The 26274-nt window shown below is 43.5% G+C and overlaps 2 protein-coding genes across 2 annotated transcripts in view; both read left to right on the top strand.

The window, feature by feature from the left end:
* The window catches only part of LOC130298259 (oocyte zinc finger protein XlCOF7.1-like), a 149820-nt gene that overhangs the window by 76679 nt on the left and 46867 nt on the right, over window positions 1–26274 (top strand). The window lies entirely within an intron of this gene.
* Window positions 18389–19450, top strand: LOC130298269 (DNA damage-regulated autophagy modulator protein 1-like). Its single transcript, XM_056551200.1, has 2 exons — window positions 18389–18690; window positions 18777–19450. The coding sequence occupies exons 1-2, from the start codon at window positions 18566–18568 to the stop codon at window positions 19375–19377; spliced, it is 726 nt and encodes a 241-aa protein (XP_056407175.1). The 5' UTR covers window positions 18389–18565; the 3' UTR covers window positions 19378–19450.

The raw sequence follows: 26274 nt of genomic DNA, 5'->3' as shown, positions 1-26274 counted from the left end.
AATGAAGGCTCGGGCGGCTGTCAGTGGAATGTCAGGACTCCAGCTGTCTATGACATCACATGTCTCATGTCACGATGACTGCTTGTTTCTTAGAGCTGCCATGATTTAGTATCTGCTATGGACATAACCTGATGTTTCTACTATGGACCTTACAGACCCCAGAACCCAAGTAATTAGTGCAGGGGCTCCATTTTGATCATCTCATATTTCACATTATTTGAGTTCCAGGGCTCGGATACATTTGCACCCTCTATAGCAGTGGTCTCTAAGCTGTGAACCCCCAACCGCTGCAAAACCACAACTCCCAGCATGCCCGGACAGCACCTTTGCATAAGGAAATAGCCTAATTAAACTTTTCTTATATATAGACTCCCCGACATCTCCAAGGATAAGCATCTAAGGGTCTCGTTCCATCTTAATGTTATACCTTTTTTCAATAACATCGATGATTCCAAAATGTATGAATATAGGAATAATTCCATATAAGATACAAAAAGTTAGCATCCTCCATTTCTGGAAAAGTTTCTGAGTTGCCCAAAGCAACCAATCAGATTGCTTCCTTCATTTTTCAGAGGTCTTTTAAAAAATGAAAGAAGCAATCTGATTGGTTGCTATGGGCAACTGCATAACTCTTCCTCTACACTGGGTTTGATGAATCTCCCCCATAGAGAGAGATTTATCAAAACCTGACCAGTGGAAAAGCTGCTGAGATGCCCATAGCAACCAATCCGATTGCTTCTTTTATTCTTGAAAAAGCCTATGAAAAATTAAAGAAGCGATCTGATTGGTTGCTATGGGCAACTCAGAAACTTTTCCTCTGGACAGGTTTTGGGTTTTGATAAATCTTCCTCTCTGGGGGAGATTCAGCAAAACCAGTGCAGAGGAAGAGTTGTTCTGTTGCCCATAGCAACCAATCAGATTGCTTCTTTCATTTTTGAAAAGGCCTCTGAAAAATGAAGGAAGCAATCTGATTGGTTGCTATGGGCAACTCAGAAACTTTTCCAGGAAAGTAAAGTTTAACCACAACCAGGGGCGGATCCAGAGTCTAGTCTCGGGAGGGGCACTATTAGAGAATTTTGCATTGGCGGACAGAAAATAAGGTGTTTCTTAACCCCTTAAGGACGCAACCCTTTTTCACCTTAAGGACTGGGCCCTTTTTCGCAATTCTGACCACCGTCACTTTACGAATTAATAACGCGAAAACACTTTTACCGAATATTCTGATTCTGAGATTGTTTTTTCGTGACATATTCTATTTTATTTTGGTGGTAAATTTTCGGCGTTACTTGCATCCTTTTTTGGTGAAAAATCCCCAAATTTAATGAAAATTTTGAAAATTTTGCATTTTTCTAACTTTGAAGCTCTCTACTTGTAAGGAAATTTGATATTCACAATAAATTTATTTTTCTTCACAAGTACAATATGTTCACTTTATGTTGGCATCATAAAATGGACATATTTTTGCTTTTTTTTTAAAAATTAGAGGGCTTCAAAGTAGAGAAGCAATTTTCAAAAATGTCATGAAAATTGCTAAATCTGAAGGGACAGATGTTACAGAACTACAACTATTTAAAAAAAACAAAAAAAAAAAAACGTATAGGGTTCCCCGTATTTTCATTCTCAGCACAATACCAACCAAACAGCAACAGCCTGATGTTACCAGGGTGGGCGGGGACCATTGTTACTGGCCCTCCCCAGCCTAAATAACGCCAGCCTGTTACCGCCTAGGCCCAGGAGCACCATTTTTGATGCTCCGGGCCTGTTGGTACCGGTTCTTCCCGGAACCCCTGTGGCGGTGGGTACCGGGGTAATAATTGGGGGTTAGCGCTAGCTGTTTTTGGGGCTAGCGCTAAGCCCTGGCTTAGTAATGGATTCAGTCAATAAGACAAGCTTCCACTACTAACCCTGAAAATTCATTAAAAAAAACACAACACATTGGAAAAATTATTTTATTTAAAAAAACACTCCCCCACAGCCCTCGTTAACCATTTTATTAAAAGAAAAAAATAATAATCCACCGTAATCCATCGAATTCGCAGTAATCCTCTGCATACACGGATCTGAAACGAGAAGAAAAAAAACACAAAAAAATGGTTATGACATTTTTGCCGCTGTCCGCTGGGGAGAGCACCCATGATACAATGTCTACCCAAACAGGGAGCCACCAATTGGTGCAAAACTACAACTCCTAGCATGCCCAGACAGCCTCTGGCTGTCTGGGCATGCTGGGAGTTGTAGTTTAGCAACAGCTGGAGTCTCCCTGTCTGGGTAGACACTGCCAGAAAGGTCTGTTCACATTATACAAAACGGACAATGTGAACAGAGCTTCAGATTAACTAGCCTTGTTCCCTTCTGTAGCCCCGCCCCCTAATGACATCATCACTAGGGGCGGAGCTACACGGACCTGCCCGGTACTCGAGAGAAGTAAGCGGACTTCGTCTTCTGTATACACTATATACAGCTATCTATAGATAGCTGTATATAGTGTATACCGCCCAAAGGGTTAACCTACACTGTCCAGCAGTGTAAGTTCACTCTTCCCTTGCTGGGCTTGCGCATAGCGCACAGCTCAGCAAGGGGTTAAGTGAGCCAGCAATGTGTATACTGTATACACATTGCAGGCTCACTGTAAGTTCTTGCTGGGCAGTAGATATACCATGTATACCTACGGCTCAGCGTCAGCTGTTCTCCCGGCTCTGTAGCCATGAGAACAGCTGATCCCGACATTCACATCAGGACATTGCAGAAGGTGTCAGGAGGAGTGACATCCGCTGGGATCTGTCCCTTACTGCAGGTACTAATAGTCCCAACATGGAGCACACTCTGCTCCATGCTGGGAGCTGTAGTACCTGCATTAATAGACATATCGTAGCGAGACATATCACAGCTCTGCGGGAAATATGAATATGTGTATATATACGTGAGTGCAGGGGACCATAGAAGAGCTTTCGCCCCATCTATACAAGAAGATCGCAAGGGACCCCAGCGATCTGTCAATTAGTACAGGTAACTACTACTCCCAACATGGAAGAGTGTGTTCCATGCTGGGAGTAGTAGTACTACCTAAAAAATGTTTTTAAAAAAAAGTGAAAAACACGCACACACTACATTTTCATTATTGTCGGCTACATTTTTAGTGCTTTACCCGCTCACATAAATTGATCCCTGTTTAAAAATTTATAAACATTTCATAATAAAAAAAAGATACATTTCGTTAGATACAATTTTTTCCATCACTACTGTATCTTTTTTGTTATGATTTTTTTATGGTACCCTACGAAATTTTAATAAAAAAGGCATCTCCATAATTTTTTAGGATCGCTAAAGTCCAAAAAAAGAATAAAAAGGTTTACCGAATGTACCCGAATACCGAATGTATCCGAAAAAAATCAACCCCAAACACCCGAATACCGAATGTATCCGAAAAAAAATCAGCCCCTAACACCCGAATACTGAATGTATCCGAAGAATCAAAACCGAAAATATTGCCGAAGCGAAAAGTTTTTTCCAAAACGAAAAAACGAAACGAAACAAAACAAAAAATTTTGTTGTGCACAAGTCTAATGTGTGGCAGTGACTGGGACACAATGTCAATGACAGAAAGGTAATATATTATTAATATTAATGCCAAGTAATATTCTTAACCCCTTAAGGACCCATGACGTATGCATACGTCATGGTCTTTTCCTGGTCTCCGCCGCTCACCCGGTGGAGATCGCAAGCGGATCCCTGCTGAAATCCTTCAGCAGGGATCCAGGGCAAACGCCGAGGGGGGCCATGTAGGCCCCCCATGTCGGTGATCGCCGCAAATCGCTAGGGAAATCGCCCCTGTGATCTGCGGCGATACCGGGCTGATCGGGTCTCTGGGACTCGACCAAACGGTAATTTTGCATGATCCCGGCTGTCACAGAAGGCCAGGACCATGCTAAAGTATAGGAGCGAGGTGCCACCTCCTCCTATCCCCTGCGATTCTTCGGTTAGCTAACCGACCAATCGCACGGGGTGGGTGGGGGGCGGTTACTTCCTCCCGCCCTGCCCGGCCCCTGGAAGTCCGGAGAGGACAGGAGGAAGACCGGAGGACGCGACGGGGGAGTGCTGGGGCCCGGCCCCATTACCTACCTCGTCCCTGAAGACCCGGATCCCGGCGATGAAGACGGCGGCGGCGACAGGTGAGTGGATCTTCAGCCACGGTCGGGCCCTTTACAGCAATGCACGTCGCCATAAAGCCCTGTATACTACAACTCCCAGCATGCCCAGACAGTCCTTGGAGTTTTGCAACTTCTGTAGGTCCGCAGTTTTGGGACCACTGTGCCCTTCCAGATGTTGCAAAACTACACATCCTCAGCATGCCCTTACTGTCCAGTCATGCTGGGAGTTGTAGTTCTGTAACATCTGGCCCTTCAGATGTTGCAGAATTATAACTCCCAGCATGCCTGGACAGTTTTGGCATACTGGGAGTTGTAGTTTTGCAACATCTGGAAGGGCACAGATTGGGAACCACTGTATAAGTAGTCTGCAAACTGTAGTCCTCCAGATGTTGCAAAACTACAACTCCAAGTATGCTTGGAGATGTAGTTCAGCAACATCTGGCTCTAAAGATGTCGCCGAACTACTACTTCCAGCATGCCTGAGAATGTTTGGAGTTGTGGTTTTGCAACAACTGGAGGCACACTGGTTGGGAAACATTGTCTGTTCCCTAACTCAGCGTTTCCCAACCCGTGTGCCTCCAGCTGTTGCAAAACTATAACTACCAGCATGCACTGATAGACTATGCATGCTGGGAGTTGTAGTTTTGCAACAGCTGGAGATTCCCCCCCCCCCCCTGTGAATGTACAGGGTACATTCACATGGGCAGGGGCTTACAGTGAGTATCAGGCTGCAAGTTTGCGATGCAGCAAATTTTGTGCGGCAGCTCAAACTCGCAGCGGGAAACTCACTGTAATCCCCCGCCCATGTGACTGTACCCTAAAAACACTAGACTACACTAACACAAAATAAAATAAAAAGTAAAAAACACTACATATACACATACCCCTACACAGTCCCCCTCCCCAATAAAAATGAAAAACGTCTGGTACGCCACTGTTTTCAAAATGGAGCCTCCAGCTGTTGCAAAACAACAACTTCCAGTATTGCCGGACAGCCGTTGACTGTCCAAGTATGCTGGGAGTTTTGCAACAGCTGGAGGCACCCTGTTTGGGAATCACTGGCGTAGAATACCCCTATGTCCACCCCTATTAAATCCCTAATTCAGGCCTCAAATGCACATGGCGCTCTCACTTTGGAGCCCTGTCGTATTTCAAGGCAACAGTTTAGGGCCTAACAAATTTTGGGGGGCTTTTTCTACTTTCACCCCTTATGAAAAGGTGAAGTTGGGGTCTACATCATGCTACAGCATGTTAGTGTAAAAAAATTAAAAACATTCACAATAACATTCTGATGTTGCCCTATACTTTTCATTTTGACAAGAGGTAAAAGGGAAAAAAGCCCCCCAAAATTTGAAATGCAATTTCTCCCGACTACGGAGATACCCCATATGTGGGCACAAAGTGCTCTGGGGGCGCACAACAAGGCCCAGAAGGGAGAGTGCACCATGTACATTTGAGGTTATTTGCACTGGGGTGGCTGATTGTTATAGAGGTTTTGACAAACGAAAAAAAAAAAAAAAAAACACCACATGTGACCCCATTTCGGAAACTAGGGGTGCAGTGAGAATTGACACCCCACTGGTGTCTGACAGATCTTTGGAACAGTGGGCTGTGCACATTAAAAATTTTGTACAGCCCACTTTTCCAAAGATTTGACAGACACCAGTGGGGGGTAAATGCTCACTGTACCCCTTGTAATGTTCCTCAAGGGGTCTAGTTTCAAAAATGGTATGCCATGTGGGGGTTATTTTGCTGTCCTGGCAACATAGGGGCTTCCTAAATGCGACATGCCCCTCGAGCAAAATTTGCTCTCAAAAAGCCAAATATGACTCCTTCTCTTGAGCATTGTAGTTCGCCCGTAGTACGCTTAAGGTCAACTTATGGGGTACCTCCATACTCGCAAGAGATGGAGTTACAAATTTTGGGGGGTATTTTCTGCTATTAACTCTTGCAAAAATGTGAAATTTGGGGGGAAACACACATATTTTTTTTTTACGTATGCAAAAGTCGTGAAACCCCTGTGGGGTATTAAGGCTCACTTTATTCCTTGTTACGTTCCTGAAGGGGTCTAGTTTCCAAAATGGTATGCCATGTGGGTATTTTTTGCTGTCCTGGCACCATAGGGGCTTCCTAAATGCGACATGCCCCCGAGCAAAATTTGCTCTCAAAAAGCCAAATATGACTCCTTCTCTTCTGAGCATTGTAGTTCGCCCATAGTGCACTTCAGGTCAACTTATGGGGTACCTCCATACTCAGAAGAGATGGGGTTACAAATTTTGGGGGGTATTTTCTGCTATTAACTCTTGCAAAAATGTGAAATTTGGGGGTAAACACACATTTTAGTGAAATTTTATTTTTCTTTTTTTACATGCAAAAGTCGTGAAACACCTGTGGGGTATTAAGGCTCACTTTATTCCTTGTTACGTTCCTCAAGGGGTCTAGTTTCCAAAATTGTATGCCATGTGTTTTTTTTCCTGTTCTGGCACCATAGGGGCTTCCTAAATGCAACATATCCCCCAAAAACCATTTCAGAAAAACGTACTCTCCAAAATCCCCTTTTCGCTCCTTCGCTTCTGAGCCCTCTACTGCGCCCGCCGAACACTTTACATAGACATATGAGGTATGTGCTTACTCGAGAGAAATTGGGCTACAAATATAAGTATACATTTTCTCCTTTTACCCCTTGTAAAAATAAAAAAATTGGGTCTACAAGAACATGCGAGTGTAAAAATTGAAGATTGTGAATTTTCTCCTTCACTTTGCTGCTATTCCTGTGAAACACCTAAAGGGTTAAAATGCTGACTGAATATCATTTTGAATACTTTGAGGGGTGCAGTTATAATGGGATCATTTGTGGGGTATTTCTAAGATGAAGACCCTTCAAATCCACTTCAAACCTGAACTGGTCCCTGAAAAATTGTGATTTTGGAAATTTTGTGAAAAATTGGAAAATTGCGTCAGAACTTTGAAGCCTTCTGGTGTCTTCCAAAAGTAAAAACATGTAAATTTTATGATGCAAACATAAAGTGGACATATTGTATATGTGAATAAAAAAAAATATTTGGAATATCCATTTTCCTTATAAGCAGAGAGCTTCAAAGTTAGAAAAATGCAAAATTTTCAAATTTTTCATCAAATTTTGGGATTTTTCACCAAGAAAGGATGCAAGTTACCAAAAATTTTTACCACTATGTTAAAGTAGAATATGTCACGAAAAAAGTCTCGGAATCAGAATGATAACTAAAAGCATTCCAGAGTTATTAATGTTTAAAATGACAGTGGTCAGATGTGCAAAAAATGGCTGGGTCCTATGGTGTAAAATGGCTGGGTCCTTAAGGGGTTAATATTTGTCCAGCATGAGACTATTGGAAAACCAGAGGGCTAAATGAGTAAAGAGAAACAACTAGTTGGAGAAAATACTGAGAATCTGAAGACTCCAATGACACGGCAGTCTGAGGAGCCTGTGAGGTAACGGGCGCGTAATGCTGAATAGTGGAGAGAGAGACAGAGATAGAATCTCGCTGGAACCGCCCAGTTTAGAAGCAAATTCCCATAGCAAACCTCTTCTAAACTGGGCGGTTACCGAGACACGTGTCATCAGAGATTACTTAGACAGAAAATAACAACCTAAACTTCAGAAGCTCATAAGTACTGAAAGGATTAAGATTTTTTAATAGAAGTAATTTACAAATCTGTTTAACTTTCTGGAGCCAGTTGATATTTAAAAAAAAAGTTTTTCCCTGGATAACCCCTTTAAGGGGTTAAGGAACGCCTATACCTCTTATAACCTATGCCGTGTGCTGATTGGTGGATACCTTGCTGATTACCTACCTGCTATCACCTGCGTTCACCTGTGTTTTTTCTCTTCTTATTTCCGTTAACTCTTTTGCTGCTGTTTTTTCACTAAAAGAAAGATTTGGCACTATAATACTCGCCTCTTGCTTGTAATAAAATCCTGTATTAATAGGTCTCTCCCATTGACTATGCGTGAAGCAAACATAATTCTGCTGTTAAAAATGGGAAAGAACCTTCTTTCAGCTGATTCATATAGACCCATCTCTCTATTAAATTCAGATGCCAAAACTATTGCCAAGTTTTTGGCAATGAGATTGGCAAAGGTTTGTAACAAAGTTATTGCTACTGACCAAACCGGCTTTGTACCGAGCCGAAATAGTCATGATAATTTGATTAAGCTGTCTGCTAATATTCATATGCCGGAGTAGGGGCTCCGATCCATCCTGTCGATAGATGCCATGAAGGCCTTCGACAGGGTAGATTGTAGCTACCTCAGGCCGGCGATGGAGAGGTTTGGGTGGCAGATTTTTGGAATGGGTCAGGGTCCTGTATGTTTTAGATCTTAATAAAAATATCAGATTTAAAAAAAAAGAGAAGTTTTCCAGGTCCTTATACGGCAAGGACTGAAGGTCAAGCCATCCAAGTGTCACCTGTTAAAGCCACAAGTGCACTATCTAGGACCTGTCGTAAGTGCCGATGGTGTCCAACCTGACCCCCAGAAAATAAGTGCTGTGAGGAACTGGCCTACACCCAAGACAGTACGAGACGTCATAAGTTTCCTGGGATTTGCCGGCTACTACCGACTTTTCATCCCTCACTTTGCACAAATTGCTGGCCCCTTGACTGCCTTACTGAGGGGTACTGCCAAGGAAAATTATAATGGGAGGCTCCCGACACAATGGGCTGAAGACCAAGAAACTGCCTTCCGAGCTTTAAAGTACCTTCTTACAGAACCTCCTATCTTGGCCTATCCTGACTACGGTAAGCCGTTCCGCTCATATACTAAGGCCAGTTTCGAAGGACTGGGAGCCGTCTTATCTCACCTCCAAGATGGTAAAGAGAGGGTAATAGCCTACACCAGCCGTCATCTTCGAGGCGCGGAAATGAACGATGACAACTATAGCTCTTTCAAGTTGGAGCTCTTGGCCCTGGTCTGGGCCATCACTGAAAAATTCAAGGATTATCTGGTGGCCACCCCCTTCACGGTCTATACGGACAACAATCCCTTGGCCCACTTGAACGCTGCTAAGTTGGGGGCTATTGAACAGTGCTGGGTCTCCCGGTTGGCCAATTATAACTTCAGTATTAAGTACTGCAGTGGAAAATCCAATGTCAATGCGGATGCTCTCTCCCGGATGGCCCCAGGTGAAGAACCCCCTGCAGGGGACGAATGGGAAGATGTGGAAATGCCACCCTTCTACCAACGGTTCATGAGCCAGAATGCTCTAACGGCCCAAGAGGGTGACGAACCCGGACCTCTGGAAGTCCCTGAAGACCAATACACGTGGAAGACTCTGCAGGATGAAAACTGGGTCATAGGGGACCTCTTGAATTACTGCCTCCACAAGAAGGTGCCCACTCGACTCCACAAGCAGCAAGGGGACTTTGAACTGAGACAGTTGTGGCGACAGCGAAATCGCCTATTCCTCCATAAGGGGCTGCAATACAGAAACTCATTGGACCCGGTGTCTGGAGAACGGGTGCATCAAATTGCAATCCCCAGAAGAGATGCAGCTATGGTCCTGAATGCATATCACGACCAGTCGGGGCATTTTGGAATCCATTAGACAGAGGCCACTATTCGCCGAAGATTTTATTGAATAGGAATGCGAGGAGACATCGAAATATGGTGTGCTGAATGCACCACGTGCAATCTCATCAGGAACCCCCAAAAAGATGCAAGAGCACCCTTGCACCCCATCCATACTGAGAGGCCTAATCAAATGGTTGCCCTTGACCATGTGAAGCTGACCCCCACTGGATCTGGCTATTGCTATGCCTTGACCATGGTGGAACATTACTCTAAGTGGATGGTTGTTGTTCCCGTCAAGGATCTGACCGCCAAGACGGCAGCATAACTCTTCTACAGCCACTGGATCCAGCCCTTGGGGTGTCCCGAAGCAGTCCTCACTGATCGAGGGACGGCCTTCAAAGCTCAGTTGTTCCAGGAACTCTGCCAGCTGCATGATTGTAAGAAGCTCGGAATGATAGCTTACCATCCTCAAGGAAATGGGCTCTGTGAAAGGATCAACCAGGTGTTTATCCATATGCTCCGAGCAGCTTCTGTCTCGAAACATGAAGAGTGGCCCCGACTACTGCCTGAGTTATTGGAAATCTACAACAACACTACTCATTGTTCTACAGGGTATACCCCCTTCTTTCTCATGATGGGAAGACATGGTCAATTGCCGAAGGACAGAACTTTTGGGCTACAGGCCCCTTTCAATAACTCCCCTCAAGTCTTGCAGGACTGGGTCTCTGAACATCGCAGGAGAATCAAAGAAGCCCGAGACATTGTGGAGAAAAAATGGGCGAAGCCCAGGGCCGACAGCAAAAAAAGTCGGCATGCCTCGGCTTAACCCCTGCAGCTGGGAGACAAAGTTTGGCTCAGGAAATTCCCAAGAACTCATGAGCTGGATTCTCTATGGGAAACAGAACCCTATACTATTACTGCAATTCCTTATCCCGACACAGATGTGTATGAGATACAGAAAAAAGGGTTTGAGCCACAGGTGGTCCACCAAAACCGAATAAAAGTGTGCTTGAAGGAAGACTTACCGGGACCCCCTCCTCCTCCACTTCTCCCTACTCCTCCTCCAGCCAGGCCAGCCCGGGAATATGTACCAGGAGAAGGAATTCATCCCAGTATGGACGTTCCTTTATTCTCTTCTCACCAACCTGTCATGTTTTGGGGTATGCCATGTTCAGCTGCAAGCCAGCCGCCCCTTGTTGCTCCACCTAGCCAGCCTCCACTGGTTGCTCCGCCCAGCCAGCTACCAATAGCTGCTCCATCCAGTCAGCCACCATTGGTTGCTTCCCCCAGCACCAGTCCTGCTCCTGTGGCTACTCCAAGTCCTGCTACACCTTCTCTACCTGACTTCAGAGAATCTCCCAGTCCAACCGAAGATGTTGCTCCTGTGTCCAGCCTTCAAGCTGGTCCCTCGGGGACTGAAGTTTCCGCAGAATCTCTATGTGAAGAGACTCCTGCCAGCCCGGGGGGGATGTTGCGAGAGTCTCAAAGGACTACTCGGGGTGAACTACCCTTAAGGTATTAAGACTAACTTTTAAGCAGTACGTGCACACATAGTACCTCAAATAGCTCACTCAAATGTACTTATCTCAGTCTTCTTCAATACACAAAGTAAAATATAAATATGTCTCACACTCAAGAAACACTTTAGGAATTGTAGCCTATTGAAATTCTATTCCTGCCACTGTTAGGTACACTAATCTCTCTTTTCTTTATTACGTGTATGAAATGCTCTACCTGGCCAGTAGATGCTTTTGAGTGCTAAAATTAAACACATATTTCTAAAGGTAACCTAGGTAAGGGTATACTGTTGTGTTCTAGAGGTAAGAAGCGTGTAGCCAATAGACCCTGGTGGCTAAACTTATTGGTAGATAGCCTCAGGCAAGCCAATATAACTTTTGTGTACTAACAGGTGACTCATCGTGGCAAAACAAAAGAAAATGTGGTGAGTTTTCAAAAATGTCTAGACAGCTTGAGACTAAATGTATAGAGAGCTCTGTATAAAAATCCAGGGAGCTTGAGACTAAATGTTAGACAGCTTCATCCAATGTCTAGTGAGCTTTAGTGTTGCTCACGAATATTCGCAATTCGAATATTATTCGCGAATATCGCATATTCGCGAATTCGCGAATTTCGCGAATATAGCGCTATATATTCGTAATTACGAATATTCGTTTTTTTTTTTGTTGTTTTTTTTTCACAGTACACATCACAGTGATCACCCCTCTCTGCTTCCAGCTTGTGTGGTGTAAAGAAGGCTGTAATACTACTGTGTGAGACTGGCGGGCGAAAATTCGCATATGCGAAAATGCGTGTATGTGAAAATTAGCATATGCGAATTTTCGCATATGCGAATTTTGTATATGCTAATATTCAAATATGTTAATTTTCGCATACGCGAATTTACGCATATGCGAAAATAAAACGAGAATATGCGAATATTCGCGAATATATGACGAATATTCGTCCATATATTCGCGAATATTCGCGAATTCGAATATGGCCTATGCCGCTCAACACTAGTGAGCTTTATCAACGTCTAGTTAGCCTCATAAATGTATAGAAAGAGCTATAAAGATGTCTAAGGAGCTAGAGACTAAATGTTAGATAGCTTCATAATTGTTTAGTAAGAATACTAGGCAAATTAAAAGAAAATGTTGTCAGGATGTATAGACTGTTTAATAATTCTGTCCTTGTTCTAGTCCCTCTGCCTTAGGGGACAGGAGTCGGGGTCTACTTGTTTTAAGTAAGGGGGTTTGTGGTGTCCTGGCACGTATTTCATACTGTGCCTTGTTTGGGGGGGCCCCAAAGTCACAGTCCCTGTCAGGGTCCGCTTCCCTAGTTATATCCTAGTCACCCCTTAGTAAGTTAACTCCATAAGGACACATGACGTACTGGAACGTCATGTGTCCGCTCCCGATCTATAATAGCGGGTCGGGCCGTGGCTAATAGCGCACGGCATTGATCGCGGTGCCGCGCGCTATTAATCCTTTAGACTCGGCGTTCAAAGTTGAACGCCGCGTCTAAAGTGAAAGTGAAAGTATGCCGGTTAGCTCAGTGGGCTGTTCAGGATAGCCGCGGCGAAATCGCGGCATCCCGAACAGCTTACAGGACAGCAGGAGGCTCCCTACCTGCCTCCTCGCTGTCCGATCGCCGAATGACTGCTCAGTGCCCGAGATCAAGGCATGAGCAGTCAAGCGGCAGAATCATCGATCACTGGTTTCCTATGAGAAACCAGTGATCAATGTAATAGATCAGTGTGTGCAGTGTTATAGGTCCCTATGGGAGCTATAACACTGCAAAAAAAAAGTGGGGAAAAAAAGTGAATAAAGATCATTTAACCCCTTCCCTATTAAAAGTTTGAATCGCCCCCCTTTTCCCATAAAAAAAAAACACTGTGTAAATAAAAATAAACATATATGGTATCGCCGCGTGCAGAAATATCTGAATTATAAAAATATATCGTTAATTAAACCGCATGGTCAATGGTGTACGTGCAAAAAAATTCCTAAATACAAAATAGTGAATTTTTGGTCACTTTTTATATCATGAAAAAATGAATAAAAAGTGATCAATAAGTCCTATCAATGCAAAAATAGGGGTCAGAAGATGATAATTTTAAACGCATTAATTTTCCTGCATGTACCATATTTATCGGCGTATAACACGCACTTTTAAAACTTACATTTAAGGCAACAAGTCTTCCTGCGTGTTATACGCCGATAAGTCTTCTGGTCCCTTATTTAAAGCGGCCGCAGCAGCGTCTGCTTGTTAAGTATTAACAGCACGACCGTAGCTACTTTAAATCAGTGACCAGCGGTGTCTCCTCCCCGCACTGTCACTTGTTTTCTCCCGCACTATCCACAGGTACTGGTGTGGTGGATAGTGCGGGAGATGCTGATTAAAATGAGCCCTACCTTGTCCGGATCTGCGCTACCTTTTAATTAGCGTCTCCCGCACTATCCACCAGTTCCTGTGGATAGTGCAGGAGAAAACAAGTGAGTTTTACTTTTCATTTTCCCTCCCTCCCCCCTCCCTCATCATTCCCCCTTTCCCTGCTTTTTATAGTTTTGTTTATTTTCCTTACCTGTCTGCGCTTCGGCAGGTCAGGTCAGGCGGAGGGTCTTGCGGGGTCAGTGAAGCAGATGAGTTACGTCCTCTGCCGACTTCTCTGTGCGGCATCACTTTATTTCCTGTAGTCGCCGCCGAAAAGTGACCTCCGTGATGCCGTGCAGAGGAGCCGGGAGAGGACGTAACTCATCTGCTTCACTGACCCCGCAAGACAGCCGAAGTGCAGACAAGTAAGGAAAGGGGAAGAGTGGTCTTCAACCTGTGGACCTCCAGATGTTGCAAAACTACAACTCCCAGCATGCCCGGACAGCAGCTGGCTGTCCGGGCATGCTGGGAGTTGTAGTTTTGCAACATCTGGAGGTCCGCAGGTTGAAGACCACTGAATGCCATAGGAGGAACATGATGGGGGAATAATGAGACGGGGAAATGATGAGGGGGGGATGAGACAGGGGGAAATGATGAGAGGGAAGAATGATGGGGGATGAGACAGGGGGAAATGATGGGGGGATGAGGGGGGATGATGGGGGGATGAGACAGGGGGAAATGATGGGGGGATGAGACAGGGGGAAATGATGGGGGGATGAGGGGGGATGAGACAGGGGGAAATGATGAGGGGGGATGATGGGGGGATGAGACAGGGGGAAATGATGAGGGGGGGGGTGATGGGGGGATGAGGCAGGGGGAAATGATGGGGGGGATGAGACAGGGGGAAATGATGGGGGGGATAAGGGGGGATGAGACAGGGGGAAATGATGAGAGGGGGGATGATGGGGAGAAGAGGGGGGAAATGATGAGGGGGGATAAGACGGGGAAATGATGAGGGGGGGATGAGACAGGGGGAAATGATGAGACAGGGTGGGGGATGATGAGGGGGGAATGATGAGACATGGGGAGATGATGAGATATGGGGGGTGGCGATGAGAGGGGTAAATGTGGCACAGGAACTGATAAAAGGGAAGGAATGATGTGGCACTGGAGGGGACGGGACCAAACTGAGGTGTAGAAGTAAACGAAGTTGGGGAGATGATGTGGCATTTAGTCCAAGTCATTTATTTTACATTTTATTTTTTTTACTTAAATTTCCCTGTTAAAATGGGGGTGCGTGTTATACACCGATAAATACGGTAGTTATGACTTTTTCCAGAAGTACGACAAAATCAAACCTATATAAGTAGGGTATCATTTTAATCGTATGGACCTACAGAATAAAGATAAGGTGTTATTTTTACCAAAAAATGTACTACGTAGAAACGGAAGCCACCAAAAGTTACAAAACAGCGGGTTTTTCTTCAATTTTGTCTCACAATGATTTTTTTTTCCATTTCACCGTAGATTTTTGGGCAAAATGACTGACGTAATTAAAAAGTAGAATAGGTGGCGCAAAAAATAAGCCATCATATGGATTTTTAGGTGCAAAATTGAAAGAGTTATTATTTTTTTAAAGGCAAGGAGGAAAAAACGAAATTGCAAAAACTGAAAAACCCTCGGTCCTTAACCCCTTAAGGACTCAGCCCATTTTGGCCTTAAGGACTCAGACAATTTAATTTTTACGTTTTCATTTTTTCCTCCTCGCCTTCTAAAAATCATAACTCTTTTATATTTTCATCCACAGACTAGTATGAGGGCTTGTTTTTTGCGCGACCAGTTGTTCTTTGTAATGACATCACTCATTATATCATAAAATGTATGGCGCAACCAAAAAACACTATTTTTGTGGGGAAATTAAAACAAAAAACGCAATTTTGCTAATTTTGGAAGGTTTCGTTTTCACGCCGTACAATTTCTGGTAAAAATGAAGTGTGTTCTTTATTCTGAGGGTCAATACAGTTAAAATGATACCCATTATTATATACTTTTACATTATTGTTGCGCTTAAAAAAAATCACAAACTTTTTAACCAAATTAGTACGTTTATAATCCCTTTATTTTGATGACCTCTAACTTTTTTATTTTTCCGTATAAGCGGCGGTATGGGTGCTCATTTTTTGCGCCATGATCTGTACTTTTTTTTATACCACATTTGCATATAAAAAACTTTTAATACATTTTTTATAATTTTTTTTAATACAATGTATTAAAAAAGTAGGAATTTTGGACTTTTTTTTTTTTTTTTGTTCACGCCGTTCACCGTACGGGATCATTGACATTTTATTTTAATAGTTCGGACATTTACGCACGCGGCGATACCAAATATGTCTATAAAAAATTTTTTTTACGCTTTTTGGGGGTAAAATAGGAAAAAACTGACGTTTTACTTTTTTATTGGGGGAGGGGATTTTTCACTTTTTTTTACTGTTACTTTTACATTTTTTTACATTTTTTTTTACACTTGAATAGTCCCCATAGGGGACTATTCATAGCAATACCATGATTGCTAATACTGATCTGTTCTATGTATAGGACATAGAACAGATCAGTGTTTTCGGTCATCTTCTGCTCTGGTCTGCTCGATCACAGACCAGAGCAGGAGACGCCGGGAGCCGGACGGAGGAAGGAGAGGGGACCTCCGTCCGGCGTTCTGAATGATCGGATCCCCGCAGCAGCGCTGCGGGCGATCCGATCGTTCATTTAAATCGCGCACTGCCACAGATGCCGGGATCTGTATTGATCCCGCACCTGAGGGGTTAATGGCGGACGCCCGCGAGATCGCGGGCGTCGGCCATTGCCGGCGGGTCCCTGGCTGCGATCAGCAGCCGGAATCAGCCGCGCATGACACGGGCATCGCTCCGATGCCCGCGGTTATGCACAGGACGTAAATGTACGTCCTGGTGCGTTAAGTACCACCTCACCAGGACGTACATTTACGTCCTGCGTCCTTAAGGGGTTAAATAAAAGAATTTTTCCAATGTGTTTTTTTTAATGAATTTTCAGGGTTAGTAGTGGAAGCTTGTCTTATTGACTGAATCCATTACTAAGCCAGGGCTTAGCGCTAGCCCCAAAAACAGCTAGCGCTAACCCCCAATTATTACCCCGGTACCCACCGCCACAGGGGTGCCGGGAAGAGCCGGTACCAACAGGCCCGGAGCGTCAAAAATGGCGCTCCTGGGCCTAGGCGGTAACAGGCTGGCGTTATTTAGGCTGGGGAGGGCCAGTAACAATGGTCCCCGCCCACCCTGGTAACGTCAGGCTGTTGCTGTTTGGATGGTATTGTGCTGAGAATGAAAATACGGGGAACCCTATACGTTTTTTTTTTGTTTTTATTTAAATAGTTGTAGTTCTGTAACATCTGTCCCTTTTGAAAATTGCTTCTCTACTTTGAAGCCCTCTAATTTAAAAAAAAAAAGCAAAAATATGTCCATTTTATGATGCCAACATAAAGTGAACATATTGTACTTGTGAAGAAAAATAAAATTTATTGTGAATATCAATTTTCCTTACAAGTAGAGAGCTTCAAAGTTAGAAAAATGCAAAATTTTAAAAATTTTAATTAAATTTGGGGATTTTTCACCAAAAAAGGATGCAAGTAACGCAAAAATTTACCACCAAAATAAAATAGAATATGTCACGAAAAAACAATCTCAGAATCAGAATATTCGGTAAAAGTTTTTTCGCGTTATTAATTCGTAAAGTGACGGTGGTCAGAATTGCGAAAAAGGGCCCAGTCCTTAAGGTGAAAAAGGGTTGCGTCCTTAAGGGGTTAAGAAACACCTTATTTTCTGTCCGCCAATACAAAATTCTCTAATAGTGCCCCTCCCGAGACTAAACTCTGGATCCGCCCCTGGTTGTGGTTAAACTTTACTTTCATGGAAAAGTTTCTGAGTTGCCCATAGCAACCAATCAGATTGCTTCCTTCATTTTTCAGAGGCCTTTTCAAAAATGAAAGAAGCAATCTGATTGGTTGCTATGGGCAACAGCACAACTCTTTATCTGCACTGGTTTTGCTGAATCTCCCCCAGAGAGGAAGATTTATCAAAACCCAAAACCTGTCCAGAGGAAAAGTTTCTGAGTTGCCCATAGCAACCAATCAGATCGCTTCTTTAATTTTTCATAGGCTTTTTCAAGAATAAAAGAAGCAATCTGATTGGTTGCTATGGGCATCTCAGCAGCTTTTCCACTGGACAGGTTTTGATAAATCTCTCTCTATGGGGGAGATTCATCAAAACCTGTGTAGAGGAAAAGTTATGCAGTTGCCCATAGCAACCAATCAGATTGCTTCTTTTATTCTTGAAAAAGCCTATGAAAAATTAAAGAAGCAATCTGATTGGTTGCTTTGGGCAACTCAGAAACTTTTCCAGAAATGGAGGATGCTAACTTTTTGTATCTTATATGGAATTATTCCTATATTCATACATTTTGGAATCATCGATGTTATTGAAAAAAGGTATAACATTAAGATCGAACGAGACCCTTAGAGGCTTATCCTTGGAGATGTCGGGGAGTCTATATATAAGAAAAGTTTAATTAGGCTATTTCCTTATGCAAAGTTGCTGTCCGGGCATGCTGGGAGTTGTGGTTTTGCAGCGGTTGGGGGTTCACAGCTTAGAGACCACTGCTATAGAGGGTGCAAATGTATCCGAGCCCTGGAACTCAAATAATGTGAAATATGAGATGATCAAAATGGAGCCCCTGCACTAATTACTTGGGTTCTGGGGTCTGTAAGGTCCATAGTAGAAACATCAGGTTCTGTCCATAGCAGATACTAAATCATGGCAGCTCTAAGAAACAAGCAGTCATCGTGACATCAGACATGTGATGTCATAGACAGCTGGAGTCCTGACATTCCACTGACAGCCGCCCGAGCCTTCATTCTGTAGATTGTTACAGTGCGATTAGCAACTTCTATTTCTTCTTCTTGACTGAGATGGAGCTAAAAGGTTTGGGGTTCGTCCCCCTTCTGTTGGCGTTTTGGTGTGCGGCCTGGCTTGCCACCAGCTACATCGTGACGGTCGTCCTCGGCCATGCCGCCTCGCCACTGATGCACATCAGGTAAGATAAACAAGCACAAGATTCTTATTTCATGGGTTGGGAGTGAGGAAATATCCACAATAACATTGGTTTCTTTTCCTTCACAGTGACGTGGGAAATTTCTTTCCCGAAAACATATTATTCAGAATTGGTTTCATAGGGACGTCCATTGGCACTTTGGTACTAACCTTTCTTATTTATAAGTATATGGTTATGCATACTGAAGAGTTCAGGGGTCATCAGGTCCTGATCCAGAGGATCCTGCTGGCCATTGTGTGGGCCTCCTGTTTTGGTACAGCTGTCATGCATGTATTGTCCCCCGAAGAATATCCCAGGATACACTTTGTCAGCACGATAATTTCCATTACATGTGAAGCCTTATACTACCTTGGGCAGTCCATCCAGATGTATAAATTACCAGGAGCAAACAAAGTCATCCACCATAGTAGATGCACCTGCTGTGGCCTGGCTTTTACCTGCGCAATTTTCTACTTTGGATATAAAACATTACAGGAATTATTCTATGATGATGAAGACTGGGACGAGATCCGTGAAATCACCACCATAATCATCGAGTGGGTGATGCTTCTACTGATCCTGATAAACATCGTGACCTATTATTCCACCATGCAGAGGTTAATGTTAACCGTCTCCAGGAACAGCTGCAAACTCTCTCTTAGAGTAAGAATTGATGACTTCGGGGTGTAGACCACCACGTGGGCCATCAAGTGGACTTCTGGGAGAGATACTGCACAGGACACGGAAAACCATAAAAAAATAATATGAGCTGGTGATATTACCTATACAAAAAAAATAATATGAGCTGGTGATATTACCTATACAAAAAAATAATATGAGCTGGTAATATTACCTATACAAAAAAAATAAAAAACATAAAAGAAAAATATTGGTGTGTGATGTGTAATACCTACCGTATATACTCGAGTATAAGCCGAGTTTTTCAGCACCATTTTTCTTGCTTAAAACGCCCCCCTCGGCTTATACTCGAGTGATCTCTCCGCCTGTCAATCCCTTTTCAGTGGTCTTCAACCTGCGGACCTCCAGATGTTGTAAAACTACAACTCCCAGCATGCCCAGACAGCCATCGGCTGTCTGGGCATGCTGGGTGTTGTAGTTTTGAAACATCTGGAGGTCCGCAGGTTGAAGACCACTTCGGCCTTCGTCATCATCCAGGCCCCCCCCCCCCCTCTTTTGTTTTGTACTCACCTCCCCCAGTTAGGGTGAGCTGGTCCGGGCCATCTATGCTGCAGGGACCATCCGGTGGGGAGGGATAGTCATTCCGGGCTGTCTATTTTCACCGGAGGGCCCTCTTCATGCGCAACGTCCCTGTGCGTCGTCGTCAAGGCAACATCACTAGGACCAGCTCACCCTAACTTCCTGCCGAGGGGAGGTGAGTACAAAACAAAAAGGCCACAGTGGTCTTCAACCTGCGGACCTCCAGAGGTTTCAAAACTACAACTCCCAGCATGCCCGGACAGCCGATAGCTGTCTGGGTATGCTGGGAGTTGTGGTTCTGCAACATCTGGAGGTCCGCAGGTTGAAGACCACTGATGAAGGGATTGACAGGCGGTGATGATGAAAGGGAGGGGGATGATGATTAAGGGGGGGGTGATGATGAAGGCCGCAGTGGTCTTCAACCTGCGGACCTCCAGAGGTTTCAAAACAACAACTCCCAGCATACATTCATTTATTTATTTTTATTTTTTTGGGGGTGAAATTAGGGGCCTCGGCTTATATTCGGGTCGGTTTATACTCGAGTATATACGTTACAAAACCAGAATCATTATAACCTCCCTCTGCATTACCCTGTTTATTATTTTCCAAGCAAGCACTTTGTTCTAATTCGTCCACTCTCTGGCGTGCTCCTTGTATAAGGGGTTTGGGATACACTTTTTGTTTAAAACGATCCTCCAGGTTACATAGTTAGTTACATAGTTACATAGTTAGTACGGTCGAAAAAAGACATATGTCCATCAAGTTCAACCAGGGAATTAAGGGGTAGGGGTGTGGGGCGATATTGGGGAAGGGATGGGATTTTATAATTCTGCATAAGCATTAATCTTATTTTGTTCCAGGAATGTATCTAATCCTGTTTTAAAGCTGTTAATTGTTCCTGCTGTGACCAGTTCCTGAGGTAGACCGTTCCATAAATTCACAGTCCTCACGGTAAAGAAGGCGTGTCGCCCCTTGAGACTAAACTTTTTCTTCTCCAGACGGAGGGAGTGCCCCCTCGTCCTTTGGGGGGGTTTAACCTGGAACAGTTTTTCTCCATATTTTTTGTATGGGCCATTAATATACTTATATACGTTTATCATATCCCCCCTTAAACGTCTCTTCTCAAGACTAAACAATTGTAACTCCTTTAATCGCTCCTCATAGCTTAGATGTTCCATGCCCCAGGTTATCTAGTTGTTGCTGGCATTTTTGTGTGGAAGAACAATTCCTCCGGATTCTTTTCATTTGACCGAATGGAATGTTCTTCTTCCATTGTTTCCGATGGCAACTGTTAAAGTCGAGGTAGTTCCTTAAAATAGGTGTCAGTATGCAAACAGCCATCCGGAATATAGATATTTAAATCCAGGAACTCAAATTTTTGGGGGGACTGATGCAGCTCTGCCTTTGGCAATCTCTGGCTCTGCCATAGCGCTTTTTTTGAAGGGGCGTGTCGGCTGCCGCTTCGTCTGGTGGTCAACACGCGCTGGTGGTCATCTGGCCAGCGAGCCAGGGCCCCGTACAGGAGATCGCGGGGGCCCCTCAGTGGTCAGACCCCCCCCCCCCCGCAATCTGAAACTTATCCCCTACCCTTGGGATAGGGGATGTTTTTCAGCACTGAACTACTCCTTTAACCTCTTAAGGACGCAGGGCGTATGGATACGCCCTGCATTCCGAGTCCTTAAGGACGCAGGGCGTATCCATACGCCCGTGTGAATTCCGGTCCCCACCGCTAGCCGGTTGGGGACCGGAGCCGGATGCCTGCTGAAATCGTTCAGCAGGCATCTCGGTATATCGCCCAGGGGGGTCATTATGTCCTCCCATGTCGGCGATCGCAGCACATCGCTCATCAATTCAGATGAGCGATGCGCTGCGATTCCGTTCCCCGCCGCTCGCCGGGCGGGGATCGGAGCCAGATGTCTGCTGATGTACTGGCCCTTTAAATCTGAGAGACCCGGCACGCGCCCTAGAGAGCGGGACCGCGCGTGCCGGGACTGAGCAGACGGGGAACAGGGCAGGTAAACAGAACGGGATGCGACCCGCAGGCAGGCATGTCCCGCCACACGGATCGCATCCCCGCCGGAGGAATCAGAGCAGCGCTCCCGGTCAGCGAGTCTGACCGGGACGCTGCGAGCAGAACACTGCGAGCGCTCCAGGGGAGGAGAGGGACCCGGAGCACTAGGCGTTACAGAAATAGCTTATGCTATATAAAAAGGCTGGATACTATATGATAAAGGACCTGGTCCATCTGATGATTAGGAAATAGCTTATGCTACATAAAAAGGCTGGATACTATAGGATAAAGGACCCGGTCCATCTGATGATTAGGAAATAGCTTATACTACATAAAAAGGCTGATACTATAGGATAAAGGACCTGGTCCATCTGATGATTAGGAAATAGCTTATACTACATAAAAAGGCTGATACTATAGGATAAAGGACCTGGTCCATCTGATGATTAGGAAATAGCTTATACTACATAAAAAGGCTGATACTATAGGATAAAGGACCTGGTCCATCTGATGATTAGGAAATAGCTTATACTACATAAAAAGGCTGATACTATAGGATAAAGGACCTGGTCCATCTGATGACTAGGAAATAGCTTATACTACATAAAAAGGCTGATACTATAGGATAAAGGACCCGGTCCCTCTGATGATTAGGAAATAGCTTATGCTACATAAAAAGGCTGATACTATAGGATAAAGGACCTGGTCCATCTGATGATTAGGAAATAGCTTATACTACATAAAAAGGCTGATACTATAGGATAAAGGACCTGGTCCATCTGATGATTAGGAAATAGCTTATACTACATAAAAAGGCTGATACTATAGGATAAAGGACCTGGTCCATCTGATGATTAGGAAATAGCTTATACTACATAAAAAGGCTGATACTATAGGATAAAGGACCTGGTCCATCTGATGATTAGGAAATAGCTTATACTACATAAAAAGGCTGATACTATAGGATAAAGGACCTGGTCCATCTGATGATTAGGAAATAGCTTATGCTACTTAAAAAGGCTGATACTATAGGATAAAGGACCTGGTCCATCTGATGACTAGGAAATAGCTTATGTTACATAAAAAGGCTGATACTATAGGATAAAGGACCTGGTCCATCTGATGATTAGGAAATAGCTTATACTACATAAAAAGGCTGATACTATAGGATAAAGGACCTGGTCCATCTGATGATTAGGAAATAGCTTATGCAACATACAAAGGCTGATACTATAGGATAAAGGACCCGGTCCATCTGATGATTAGGAAATAGCTTATAATATATAAAAAAGCTGATACTATAGGATAAAGGACCTGGTCCATCTGATGATTAGGAAATAGCTTATGCAACATACAAAGGCTGATACTATAGGATAAAGGACCTGGTCCATCTGATGATTAGGAAATAGCTTATACTAAATAAAAAGGCTGATACTATAGGATAAAGGACCTGGTTCATCTGATGATTAGGAAATAGCTTATGCAACATACAAAGGCTGATACTATAGGATAAAGGACCTGGTCCATCTGATGATTAGGAAATAGCTTATACTAAATAAAAAGGCTGATACTATAGAATAAAGGACCTGGTCCATCTGATGATTAGGAAATAGCTTATGCTACATAAAAAGGCTGATACTATAGGATAAAGGACCTGGTCCCTCTGATGATTAGGAAATAGCTTATACTACATAAAAAGGCTGATACTATAGGATAAAGGACCCGGTCCATCTGATGATTAGGAAATAGCTTATAATACATAAAAAGGCTGATACTATAGGATAAAGGACCTGGTCCATCTGATGATTAGGAAATAGCTTATACTACATAAAAAGGCTGATACTATAGGATAAAGGACCTGTCCATCTGATGATTAGGAAAAAGCTTATACTACATAAAAAGGCTGATACTATAGGATAAAGGACCTGGTCCATCTGATGATTAGGAAATAGCTTATACTACATAAAAAGGCTGATACTATAGGATAAAGGACCTGGTCCATCTGATGATTAGGAAATAGCTTATGCTACATAAAAAGGCTGATACTATAGGATAAAGGACCCGGTCCATCTGATGATTAGGAAATAGCTTATACTACATAAAAAGGCTGGATACTATAGGATAAAGGACCTGGTCCCTCTGATGATTAGGAAATAGCTTATACTACATAAAAAGGCTGATACTACAGGATAAAGGACCCGGTCCATCTGATGATTAGGAAATAGCTTATACTACATAAAAAGGCTGATACTATAGGATAAAGGACCGGTCCATCTGATGATTAGGAAATAGCTTATGCTACATAAAAAGGCTGATACTATAGGATAAAGGACCTGTCCATCTGATGATTAGGAAATAGCTTATACTACATAAAAAGGCTGATACTATAGGATAAAGGACCTGGTCCATCTGATGATTAGGAAATAGCTTATGCTACATAAAAAGGCTGATACTATAGGATAAAGGACCTGGTCCATCTGATGATTAGGAAATAGCTTATACTACATAAAAAGGCTGATACTATAGGATAAAGGACCGGTCCATCTGATGATTAGGAAATAGCTTATACTACATAAAAAGGCTGATACTATAGGATAAAGGACCGGTCCATCTGATGATTAGGAAATAGCTTATGCTACCGCTCCATACAATATTACAACAAAGTTTTATATGAATCCACTCCCGATGAAGCATCCGAAGTCGATTAGCTCGTCCCTAGATGATAAGTTTTCATCTCTGGTGTTGTAGTTCAGCATCTGTAAACCCCCAAGAGGACATTTTTCATTCTCACGGACCACCCTTCCAAAAACCTGTCAGACACCTGTGGGGCATAAATACTCACTTTACCCCTTGTAACATTCTGTGAGGGGTGTAGTTTCCAAAATGGGGTCACATGTGGGGGGTCCATTGTTCTGGCAGTATGGGGGCTTTGTAAACACACATGGCCTTCAATTCCAGCCAAATTCTCTCTCTAAAAGCCCAATGGCGCTCCTTCTCTTCTGAGCCCTGTAGTGCACCAGCAGAGCACTTTACGTCCACACATGGGGTATTTCCTTTATGTTTACACTGAGGAATTGGGGCGGAAATCACACTGAAGATTTCCACCCCAAAATAGTTTTTTTTCCGCTCAGAATTAGCAGCGATTTCGAGCGGAAATGCAGGTTTCATGAAGAGGAGGAGTATCAAGAGTGGGAGGAGTTCCAGTGGCCATTTCCACAGACTGATTTTCAGGGGCGTTTCCACTCATTTTTAGTGAAAATTTAGCATTTTTCTCAGAGAGATTATTCACAGACTCTGAATACAGTCACAGAATCAGAAATGAGAATCTCAAAATGGCTGCTGAATAAAAAGTGGGCGGAGAGTGGGCGTAATATATGTATTTTTTATTCATAAATGCTCCTCTTTTTTTTTTTAATGCGGAAATTACACGCAAATTCCGTGCGGAAATGCTTCTGACTGAAAAAAAAAATAACATTTATCTCTATGGGAGAACGACGCTGATTCCGCCTGAAAAGAAGAACATGTTCTTTCTTCAAGCACAACAGACGTCCTCGTCATAATTCTGCTTGAGGAAATTCCTCAGTGTGAACTGAGGGGCAGAAATTCTGTACAACTCTATGGGGATTTCACTGCTGAATGATTTGGAGAGGAAAAAGCGAGCAGAATTACTCGTGGAAATTCCTCTCCAATTCCTCAGTGTGAACATACCCTACAAATTTTGGGAGGCTTTTTTCTATTACCCCTTGTGAAAATGAAAACTTTGGGGTATGATTAGGATGACCTCATTGCTGTGTCTTCTGGAGCATTGTACCCCTTCTTGTACCTCTGGATCTCTCTTCTTTTCCGTGCCCTCACCCCCTCCTTTTGTGTATCCCTCCCCTCCCCCTGTTCTGTGACCTTGGTCACCGTCTACGGGTCCTAGGAGACTGTTTCTCCACTACAGACTCTATTATATATGTTCATGTTTTGCTGTTGATGCTTTCTGCGCTGTGATATATACAGCTTGCCTATTGTATTGATGCCTTCTCTGTTATTTGACAAAAATAAAATATTGTTTGAATAAAAAAAAAAAAAAAAAAAAAAAAAAACTTTGGGGTAACACCAGCATTTAACTGAAATAAATAACATTTTTCATTTTCATGTCCAACTTTAAGGAAAATTTGTCAAACACCTGGAGAAATTGTGTTACTAATTTTTTGGGGTCTTTTTTTCCCCTTTTACCTCTTATGAAGATGAAAAGTATGGGGCAGCATGTTAGTGTAAAAAAGGAAAACATTTTACACTAACATGCTGGTGTAGACCCCAGGTTTATTTTTTCATAAGGGGTAAAAGGAGAAAAAGCCACCAAAAATTTGTAG

This window comes from Hyla sarda (genome assembly GCF_029499605.1).
Source record: "Hyla sarda isolate aHylSar1 chromosome 1 unlocalized genomic scaffold, aHylSar1.hap1 SUPER_1_unloc_7, whole genome shotgun sequence".
Lineage (NCBI taxonomy): Eukaryota > Metazoa > Chordata > Amphibia > Anura > Hylidae > Hyla > Hyla sarda.
This window is presented reverse-complemented; position numbering and strand designations above follow the sequence as displayed.

Excerpts from the sequence above, each read along its gene's own strand:
- LOC130298269 (XM_056551200.1), top strand. The coding sequence starts at position 18,566 with ATGGAGCTAAAAGGTTTGGGGTTCGTCCCCCTTCTGTTGGCGTTTTGG. Across the intron at positions 18,691-18,776 it reads TCGCCACTGATGCACATCAG|TGACGTGGGAAATTTCTTTC; the intron begins GTAAGATAAACA and ends TTTCCTTCACAG.